Genomic DNA, 11,252 nt, shown 5'->3' with positions numbered 1-11,252 from the left:
GTTGTGATATTCCATACTTGAGCACGATTTTGGTTTTTTCACACTTTTTCCTCTCAATGCATGATATCTAATCAAGTATCGTGCACCATTGCCGTGTAAAGGAATCCCAAAAACAAGGCTGACTAGCTCGTGTTCAAATTCTAAGGTGTAAAAACCTAAAGGACATGTTTCTCATGCTAAAAGAAATGAATTCACTTGTGGAGTTAAGATAGAATTGTTACAATAGTGGTTGATGGCCTTGTTGATGGAACCCTAAAAATCTGAAGCATTGCAACTTCAATTGAAGGCTCAGAGCCAACTATACAATTGGTTTCAATTATGAAAAAGATCCAGAGGCGAACCTAGCCATCGTAACTCGTAAGACCCTAAATTTTGGTGTTGAAAAGCCTAGCTAGTTTCTATTCCTGCTAGAACCATTACAATTTACAAGTTGAACGACATCCAAGATGAACTCGATTTTTGGACATTTTTTTGTAATATGCTATGTGATAAATGCTAACTGATAAGCAATAAGCCACTAACTCTCCAACTCATGTAATGGAGGATTCCTCCACCGTATTTTGAGGAAACGGGATTATGTACATAGCGCAAATTTACAACAATGTGTAGATAAAAAGAACGGAGGAAGTACAGTTCAATGATCCGCAAGAATATCGTCATCAATAAAAATGTATCTGTTGCAGTACGGTCCATATCCCAGCAATACAAGCCTCGAGCGTCTAAATATCAGGTACCAAGTATAATATGAACCTCTTAAAAGGCTACTAAACACATCATTCAAAAAATCCACCACGAAATTATAGATCTCCAATTCAGACGAAACAAAAACAAGCTTGTAAACACATTGACAAAATAGTGATCTGTGCCATTTACCAAAAAAATGGGAGTCATGTCATATACATGACTTTCATAAGGGTACACATTGTTCAGATACTTTTATGTTATAAGATTCTGCAAGCCGGCTACAATCAAATTTCTTAAACTGGCTTCGTTAAGATTATGGCATCAAGGAGTTCCCTCACCAACCTTAGAACACTTATAAAACAGCAAAAATATTCAGGCGTAGTATAAGATCTAATCCTCCAACTCAATGATCTTCACCACAGATGCATCACCGAGCTTCTGGCAAATGACAACTCGGTCATGTGATTTGATGATTCCCAATGCCTTCCCATGATCTAGCGCAACCTTCAAGATAGTTTCATTTGTCGCACTCGTAGACTCAGCCTGCATATTAAAGATGTTTGAATTAAATAAAAGAAGGTGAAAAATCTCATTTATCTTTATTCAAGGGGTAAAAAGGACGAGAAAAATATTGAGCAGATAACTCCAGGTTAAAGAACGATATAATAGCTTACAGGATGTCTGGGATCAGCAAGCATGGGAAAAAGGCCTCTAACTATCAGTGATTGCCTTGCCTGAAATTATAAGAAAAGAAAACACCAACAGTGTAAATGACATCTTGCAAAGCAAACTGCATCACAAATGCAAATCAGAAGAGACACAAGAAACATTAGGAGCCTCCACACAATAGAATCCCTCAATAAGGCCCCATCGATTGGGGAATTTCACAACACCTGAACCAACGTGAAAATCGTTGCAAATAGTATAACTTAATACTCAATAAAATCAGATATATGTGCTCAGAACAGCAGAAAACATCACAAATACAAAAATGAAATTCCCAAGCGACTTGATGATTTAGGACTGATAGTCAAGGACAAAATACGCCATAATAAATGATAATTCCATGACTTGTGTTGTTAAATGAGATATGCTTATGTCTATGGTGCTTAAAAAGCATTTTTAGCACCCTAACAGTCATTTACTGGAGTAGACAATGAAAGTACTCTCTCCGTCCCAAAAAGTTTGATCGTTTATAAGTTTAGTTGTCCATACCATATTTTAAGTTCCATTTCAATAGACAGTTTTCTTTTGGCAAAGTTGCAATGGAGTTGATACATAGAAATATATATATGTATGGTCAGTAAAAGGAACCAATACAGCAAGTAATTTGTCTTTAATGGTTTTTAATTCTGAGGCATAATCAACTTTTTGGGACGGAATGAGTACCAGCGTAAATATTGGATTATCAACACGCATGCCCTGTAAAACATGACCACGTCAATATCTATTATTAGCTGACTAGAACACAATCATATTCCAGCCTGCTTACCTCAAAAGCACCAGTAAAACTCCATTTAAGTTGATTTGTCTTAAGACGGGGGATCACAACTGAGAGAATAGGCATTGGTGGCCTATATTTTGCAAGCAACCTGCAACCAACATAAATATATAAAGACCATGAATTTCGCAATAAAGCTACTACTTGATATATCTCAAAGTACTATCATACCTAAACCATGGGCACAAGCATTACCTGTATTCCATTTGAACTTTAGCCTGTTTTTAACGATACCTTTTGTCCTATCTAAACTTTTGGATTTCAAGGTGTTTTTTTAATTTTTTTTGGAAGGAGGGGGGAGGGGGGAGGGGTTGATGAGGATCTATCATAAGTCATAACCTTAAAATTTCAATTGTCAGATATAAGTTTGCAAATATACCTTGCAGCTCTCCCAGAAGAGGTGAAACAGATTATAACGGACGCTTTTACCTTCAACGCAGCACGCACCTGCAGAGAGCAAGAATACAAAAAATTTACATGAAAGAACACAAAAAAGTTATAAAACGTGAAAGGTATTTTAGAATGATGGAGCTTACAGCAGAAGAACCAATAGATTCCAGGTGAGACATAGGCTCTCCCACATACTTGACAGCTTTCTTGAAGTATAGATCTTGGTTGAACACCCTTTCAGCCTACATTATACATTTAAGGAGGTTTATAAAAATGCAAACGACATGTATAAAGACAATTTGAAAATGGAATCATGCATGCCAAAAAAGCCCAAACTATTTCAGCTTACCTCAAAACAAATTCTATCAACAGTTCTAACAGTTTCAACAGGATATAAACCTCGGTGTGTCTCAGCTCCAAGAAGAATTGCATCACTTCCTGAAACAATAACATATTTAATCAAATCATGAGTTGCAACTTATCTATAATAGAATACAAACCATAAATGTATATAAGAATTAAATAGCCAAGATCAGAGACCATCCAATACAGCGTTAGCAACATCAGTCGCCTCAGCACGCGTTGGTCTGAGGTTATTGGTCATGCTATCAACAACGCGGGTAACCACAGCGGGCTTCCCAACCATATTGCATTTATGCAAAGCAGCTTTTTGAAACAAGAACACCTTCACAGGAACAGTAAAATATAAGTTACATAGTGGATAACAGTCCATATGTTCCACAAACTGAGCATGCTTGAGTCATATAGAGGAGAAGAAGCAATCATAGAAGAGCATTCACAAAGATGGAAGACCTTCTCAGGAGGGAGATCTATGCCCAAGTTTCCACGGGAAAGAATGATGCCATCTGCCTCTTGTAGAATTTCATCAAAATGGGTCAAACCCTAAGCAAAAAAAAAAGTTCAGAATCCAAAAATTAGACAACATATTCAATGATTATGCTATATGCCTGGAAGTCAACAAAGTAGCTTCTAGAACCATATTCCAGTCAGGCCATCAGGTAAATAACAATACAGCTCTTACCTCTACATTTTCAATCTTGGCAAAAATCTGAGTTTGACTAAGATCACCTAAACTCGCCAGCAGCTCACGCGTCTATACAAAAGCCAAAAGAAGTTCAATAAAATTATTTAGGAACAGATTAGTCAAAGGAAAACCATATTGCACCACCTACTTGGCGAACATCTTCTGCATGACGAGTGTATGACAGTGAAAGAAAGTCGATTTTGTTTTGGACACCCCATGAGCTTATAACCTGAACAGAATTTTAAAGGACAAAAATTGCTCCAATAAGAACAGTAAAACTAAAGGTAATATGCAGAATCAAGCATAAAAACCAACCTTGTCAAGAGAATTGCATGAAATGACTAAATAGACAAAAGAATGAGTCCATACACAATACAACCCAGTCTACCCAATTAGACTTCCATTCCCCTAAAAGAAAGCTTTGAGCCTAATCAATTTCACATCAGCTAGATTAAATCCTAATGCCACTTCAGTTGATTCAGAGTTTGGCAAAATAGTTCTTGTGGTAGTTAGCTGTCTTATAGCCACATCAACTAGTACTTCACATACTTTCTCAGTAAGACACCACATTATACAACCCTCAATAAAATTTGCAACGCCGGATTTATTTCCATGTTTAACATGCACCATCCTCCACATGGAACTAATATCACAGGAGCCCTTGAAGTGCTACTTAAGTTGAAATCCATAATATACATCAAAGATCCACATGAAAATTGGAAACTGCAAGTCCCCAATCCATTCTACTTCTACTTTTTCCTACCAGGAAAAAAGGACATAAAACCATATTGAACCTGAAGTCTTGCTTCCTGAAACTATTGAATGTTATTTCATACTTAAAAGAAAAAATAAAATAAGATGAATTACCTAGCTACAAACGCACCTGAACAATAGGTTCCAAACTAATTGCCCCATAGGGGGAGACAGAGTTTTAAGGAGTGCATGTGAAGAGGAGTGAGGTAGATAGAAATAAAAAGAGGGACACATGTGATTAGGTGAGAGATAGAGAGAACCTATTACCCAACGAAATATTGAAATTGATATGGAACAGCGGAAGTATGAAATATACAAATATCAACCTCACAAGCTAACTTATTGCACTCTAACATTCAAAGATTTAATTGCAATGCATATCCACGTTGACTTGACACTTCACAAAAAATATCTAAGCCCACAATATCGTCTACACATCCTCAAACCTATGTGCATCTCATGAGTTCCATCTATAGATCTTGCCTCAAATATACAGTATTACTGCCACTCAAATTTTAAACTTACAACAAGTTTATGTCTTCTTCAATAACAGAATTTATTATGGCTCCAGGCCTCCAGCATATTAACGAAACACTTTTTACATCCCACCTTGTGATTGTATACATGGACTTTTGTATTAAACAATAATTCATACTCCCTATCCACAGAAATCATTGTCCCTTTAGACCTTTTATCATTTTGTGTCTCCAAGGTGTATCTTTGACAATGATTTTGACTAACTCCATGTCACTAAAATAAGACATACTTGTATATATTCAAAGGTAATTAAGTGGGATTTCAAAAAATTGCAATTTAATTTTTCTTCTTACAAAGATGGGTCAAACTTTGAAAATTTAACTCAAAAGTCATGCATGAAGCATTATTTGGGATAGAAGGTACGAAAAAAAATTAGACAAAATCCTATCAAAAAGAAGAGAAAAAGAAGAAAGAAAGAAACCTACGAGTATTGAACCCAAAAAAAAACTCCTATTACATGTTAGCCACTAGACCTGCCACCTATCACCATGAATTTTCAACAATGGAGACCCCCCAACTTCTACTTCATTCTACCTGCAACTAATTCTATCAAAGAAGTAAACAAAAACCTTGATATAATTTGTCTAACTGCTCCTTGTATATGTCATATCCCTCGTCCAGACTCCAAAGGCTAGATATTCCTGCTATCATTCTGTTAATGCATATTATTGACAAAACCAACTAGAATAGAGATGCAAATCTTATACATTTTTAGTCAATCCAGATCTTGCTCTTAATCCTAGATGTTCCCTAATTCCTAGGAGCTACTCAAGAAACCAGTTCCAAGTTCAGCATAACTTTGCAATTAGACATGATTCTTTGTCTTACTCAAATCTCTCTCAGCTCCCAAGATGTTGCTTAACCAATTCTAAGTGAAGTATGAAGTAACGAAAAACACGTACCATCAATATAATTTTAAACCAATGAATATAAGCTAGCAGAGGTGGAAAGACCCTTAGATATAAATAAAGAGCAAAATAACACAATCATGAACTTAAATGTCAATCTAGAATACGTGACAACTGTTACTCAAAATTGGCCATCTCTGAGTCAGCATATCAGTCAACAATTCCCCTAGGATCTAGCTCCCATTCTCCAACCTTCTCTTCATTTGGTACCTCATACACACTATTGAGCTATGAAACAAATTCATACCAGAGACAAGTGCCCTAGCACCCAGCTTATATTCTCTTAACCTTCTCCTCTCCACTTTACTCTCCACTTTAATGTCTCATATGCAACTGTTGACTTAGATCACCTCCACTAAATCTACTGCAGGTCCTTTCATATGCAATGATTAAAAGCATATGGTGCAAAGACCACTACCTAGGACAAAGATAATGCGAAAGAGCCGCTAGGTGAGTTCATCAGAATTAGGAATCACCAGAATTAATGTCAAACATGGATGGCAGTCTTCCCAAAACAATATGAGCTGGCAGTCCCAACCAAGTCATGATTCACAAACTGTCTTCACAGATCCGCAGAAATCAGCATAGACATAAATACAGCAACATTTATCTTGTGGCATGGTCCACAATAGCAGCAGGGGTATAAATACAAAGATATATGCTAGAAATTTATCAACTTCTTGCAGGAAGTCGAAAAAAAGCTTCAACAGAAAAAGGCAATCTTAAAATAAAACTATCACCCCATTTTCACTCCAAAATTCTAGCTTTTTCCTTAAGAAAAGGAAAAAAACGAGAATAGACAAGTATAAAATGCCCACGTCATAAAACTTGTATAGTCATACAATAGAAAAGATTCGGAACACATCAATATAGCTGCATCGACAGAAAGATGACCAACCTCCTTGTCTTTCTCTGACAGAGTAGGCATATCAATCTGAACTTGTGAAGCATGCAAAGTGAAGAGTGTCCCGTCCAATGTTGCAGAATTATTGATCACACAAACCACATCATCCCCCTTCACCTCAGATACCTACTCCAAGTACATGAAAACAAGCAGCTCAGAAACAAAAAGAAAATTAACAATAAAATATTCATCAAATGTAATTGTAGTCAATTAACTGTTGAACCCATATTCCTCTCCTAGATGAGACCCTCAACATGCAATCAATAGAGATCTCGGAAAAGAAACTTCACAAATTCAACCCCAAACAACAGTACAACACATCATTGTTACTCCGACACTTTAATTTACCTCAAAAAAGGGGTGTCGTGTCGTGTCGTGTCCGACACGACACTTTACTTGGATACTTCATTTTAAACTAAAAACTTGACTTTTTTCTACAAAATAGCCGAGTCTGACACTTGGATACCCTTATCCGAGTAGACACTCAATCCGTGTTTGAGTAACATAACAACACACACTATAACAACACAGGTAGATATTAAAAAGGCACTCACCTCCAGCCAAACAGATGTAGTTTCACTTCCAGTAAACAAGTATTTACCCATAAAGATCATGTCTCCCTTCTTCACGACCTGAAAAAAATAATAATAAGCGCTTAGTATAATAAAATATAATCCTGTTATACTTGAAGTTCCATACACATACAGCTAAAGCATGAAATACTTAGATATTATTAGTATCGATTTTTTAAGTAGATCAAGCAACATAAGTCTTCCTAAAATAATTGAAACTTACTAATATTTGCACATACATGAAACACCCGTACACTCCAAGCATTCCATCATAATGCTAACCATGTACAAATCAGATATCACAAGTACAGCCCACGGTGCAGCCACAAAGGGAGTTGGACTAAAACTTGTAATGATGCAAGGGGAAAAGGAACATGAAATACGTTCGAAGTTCTAACAAGGCATCCGATACAATGTATTATTTGCCGGAAAGCAACATTTTTAGGCGGCTAAAGCAGCCTATGGAATGAGAGTCCACCGTGATTCTCAGACTCGCCTTTTACCCTGGCCGTAAACATGTCAGTGTGGCACCACCCAGGTCCGGACACAGGATAAGGTCGGACTCGTCAGAAGGAAAAGGGATTCTAGCAGCAAATCAAGAGGAAGGAAGTAGATCTCTGTTAGGGTTTTTAATATTCTGGATCTGAATTCTCAGGCACCAAAACAAGAATAAGGAGAATGGAAAGTTGGGGTTTTGGTCGTGTGAGCCTACCACATAATTCACCGGCTTCTAGTGCTCTTGCATGTTGCAGAGAGAAGAACAGAGAGGACATGTTATGGTTAGATAGAATAATACGTGAAAGGGGTCAAAAAGCAGAGGGGGGGAGTTTGGCAAGAAGACCATGTCAATTTGTCACGTGAATCTCTTCTTACTCCTCTTTCTTCCCTTAATGTTGTAGCTTCACAACAATTTACAAATATAATCCACTATTTATTTATTTTATTTTCCTTTGAGTTGAGCTAAAGTCCACTTACTATATAATTACTATTGCCTGACAGAAAAAGAAGTTATTAGCAAAATCTTTTGGCTTTATGAACAGTCATATTTATTTACTCTTATACAATTAACACTCCTGCATCAACAAGTGGCTGATATTTCTGACATCAAAAACTAGGTTGTGTCCCTCTGGAAACTTCTTGAACGTGTCCCAAATCCATATCTAAAATATGAAAACTTCTAAAATGTGTGTCTAAGTCCTTGAATTTTAAGATTTTTTTTGGATCTGACACTCATCCATACGTGTGTCATACATGCCTGCTTGAGTCCGGGAATCCAAGTAGTTCACATCCTATGTTAGACTAACAAATTCAATTTCTTACTTCTTAGTAAAGGTTGTTAACAATAGAAGATGTTGGTGATCAGAATAACAAATTTTAACTAAAGACACTAACCCTGAACATGTAAATAAAAACAGATGCTATGGAAAACTTTGGAGCCTTTGAAACACAGCAGAAGTCCACAAACATGTTAACAACCCCAAGACCAACAAAACAATCACTCCACTTATAGAGTACTAGAGATAAAATTGAAAATGTGAGATGCATTGACTAACCTTTGCAAGTCCATTGAAATTGATGGGTAATATCTCTGAAGAGGCATCTTTCTCTAGATCAGGCGTGAGAGTAACAACATCATTTTCCTTAAGAGCGATTTCTTTCCCCGACTTATTAACAACTTGCAGCTCAGCCCCAACTGTGTCCAGCATGACCTACATGATAAAAAAAAATGAATTCACCTAGAAAGAATTAACTTGTGACAACAAATAAAATTCATACATATGACATATCACCTAGCATATAGAATGTAAACTAAACCTGCCAAAAAAGCCAATCAATTGTGCTTAACTAGAACATACAGGAGGATAAAGGGACCGCAAGCCAGAAAAGGGAATGTAGTGAGTAATTTGAAACATCTATTTATGATGAATTTAAGCAAGTAAAAAGACGGGGAGTACATATTTCCAAAGCATAGCCTTTCACAATATTTTGAAATTACATGGTACCATGTCATAGACATGAATATACGATTTTTCATTAGATGTCTTTCAAAAATATAGAGGGTAAAAGAGTGTCATAAATGCTCGAACCTGTGAGCATAAGCTTTTAATCACGTGATATCATTCTCAAACCATAAACTCAATGAAAGAGGTATTGATTAATCAACGATTACATATTGATATCTCCAGTTTATCTATGAGATGGAAAAGGTAAAGCTCTTTTTTTATTATCCTAGCTATTATGACATCATTGTTTTCACAACTAACTATAATACACATTTAACATCCTATATCATCTTCATACTAACTACACTCCAAAATTGTATGATTACATGCATCACCAACCAGGCGACCACTAACCTCAAACTCTCCTGCCACATTTTGTTAGCAAAATAATTAGCACATTATATTTCTCGCACCTGATTAGATACACATTTGATTTTCATAAAAATCTCATCTTTGTACTAACTATCCTTCAAAACTTTATAATTCCATGCATCACTTACTTCATCATCTCCTTCCACGACCCAAGACATTGTATAAAAAATTACTACATTAACTAATAAGTGATATTGATAATCGCGTGCATTATGCAGGATCAATCACTAGTTTAAGGACAAAAAGGAAGTCACATTTCACAATCACATCAACAAAAGCAGAGGGAGAAAGACTCATATAAATCTCTATGCTTTACCCAAAAAAACAGATATAAATCTCTACTAAGTACTAACTAACAAGTAACAACAGCCGTACAACAACCTATCTTTCAATACAGTTAGCAATCATTTTAAGCAAAAGTGCATCTCATAATAAACAAATTTTGACTCACACTCAAAAACAAATAAAATTTTTAATCACAAGATGCTGATCTAAAAACGAACTCTACAATAGCTATCAACATCTTACAAGTTAGTTACATATGTCAGTAAACTAGCCACTATATATCAATATCATCATTATCGCAACAACAAAAAAATAAAAAATAAATAAATAACACATACAGCGCAGAGTTTCTTAGTAAGTTTAACAGCGGTCTTCAAATTCTCGAGAGTTTGACGATGTGTATCAGCATCTCCCCATGAAAAATCAAATCTAGCCACTACATACAAAACATTGCAAACATTCAAAATTAAACAAAAATCATCAAAATCGTTAACAAAACTCCGAGAAAAAGGTAGAAAGATTACCTGACATTCCAGCCTTAAGTAAGCTGGAAATAACTTCAACAGATTGCGAGCGAGGACCGAGAGTTCCGACGATCTTCGTCATCGCAGGAAAAAAGGTCTTCAATAACACAAAATCAATCAAATCAAGATCAGAAAATCCAGAAAAAATAACAAAAAAAAAAATGAAAAGAATCGCATCAAATTGGAGGAAAAAACTCACAGATTTAGATGGCTCAAGAATAGAAGCCATCCGAATTGGTTCTTCTAGCAGTAGATTAGTGGAAGGCATGATTAATGACGATGATTGATAAATTGAAGTTCTTCGTCAATTGAACAACACTTTTAGTGGAGATGAGAGGAGAGAGAAGAAGAGGAAGAAGAGAGAGAAACGCTGAGGAAAGTATCAGGGTTTTTATTTTAAGGGGTGAGTAGTGAGTGTTTTTGTGTGACGTATGACAACACAAGGGGCTGGTAAACTGGTAATATGCGGACTTTTGAGAGTTTTGATTCCCTCTTCCCCAAGAAATTTATGTTTTTCTTTTCTTTTTTTCCTTTTTTTTTTATTTGTGCAGTGTCAAAGTTTGTAGTACTTTCGGAAACACATAAAACTAATCATCTCAATTTTTTTCACATTTTTTTGCGTATTAGTACTTAAATAGAGTAGAGATGACTAATACTGCAGACCAATCCAGCCCATCCCGCCTCTTGGACTGTATGGGCTGCGCCCCCGAAAAGCCCAGTCCAACCCCACTCGAATCGTGAAATTGGTGGGTTGATCGTGGGCTAGATTTTTTG

The 11,252-nt window shown here is 36.1% G+C and overlaps 1 protein-coding gene across 2 annotated transcripts; it reads right to left on the bottom strand.

Moving 5' to 3' along the window:
* Positions 1 to 844: 844 nt before the first annotated feature.
* Positions 845 to 10,929, bottom strand: LOC104898528 (pyruvate kinase 1, cytosolic). Of its 2 annotated transcripts, XM_019250764.3 has the most exons (17): positions 10,678 to 10,929; positions 10,479 to 10,575; positions 10,293 to 10,390; positions 8,848 to 9,003; positions 7,277 to 7,354; positions 6,717 to 6,848; positions 3,769 to 3,849; positions 3,618 to 3,689; positions 3,389 to 3,478; positions 3,116 to 3,260; positions 2,925 to 3,013; positions 2,722 to 2,817; positions 2,565 to 2,632; positions 2,177 to 2,276; positions 2,074 to 2,106; positions 1,359 to 1,418; positions 845 to 1,227 (listed from the first exon to the last, which is right to left on the bottom strand). In XM_019250764.3, exons 1-17 carry the CDS (start codon positions 10,744 to 10,746, stop codon positions 1,075 to 1,077), a joined length of 1,617 nt encoding a protein of 538 aa, XP_019106309.2. In that variant the 5' UTR covers positions 10,747 to 10,929; the 3' UTR covers positions 845 to 1,074. The 2 variants fall into 2 exon arrangements, with proteins under 2 accessions (XP_019106309.2, XP_010683921.2); XM_010685619.4 differs by lacking the exon at positions 2,074 to 2,106 and having other exon boundaries at positions 10,678 to 10,926.
* Positions 10,930 to 11,252: the final 323 nt, after the last annotated feature.

The sequence above is a fragment of the Beta vulgaris genome, chromosome 7 (assembly GCF_026745355.1).
Source record: "Beta vulgaris subsp. vulgaris cultivar EL10 chromosome 7, EL10.2, whole genome shotgun sequence".
Classification (NCBI taxonomy): domain Eukaryota; kingdom Viridiplantae; phylum Streptophyta; class Magnoliopsida; order Caryophyllales; family Amaranthaceae; genus Beta; species Beta vulgaris.
This window is presented reverse-complemented; position numbering and strand designations above follow the sequence as displayed.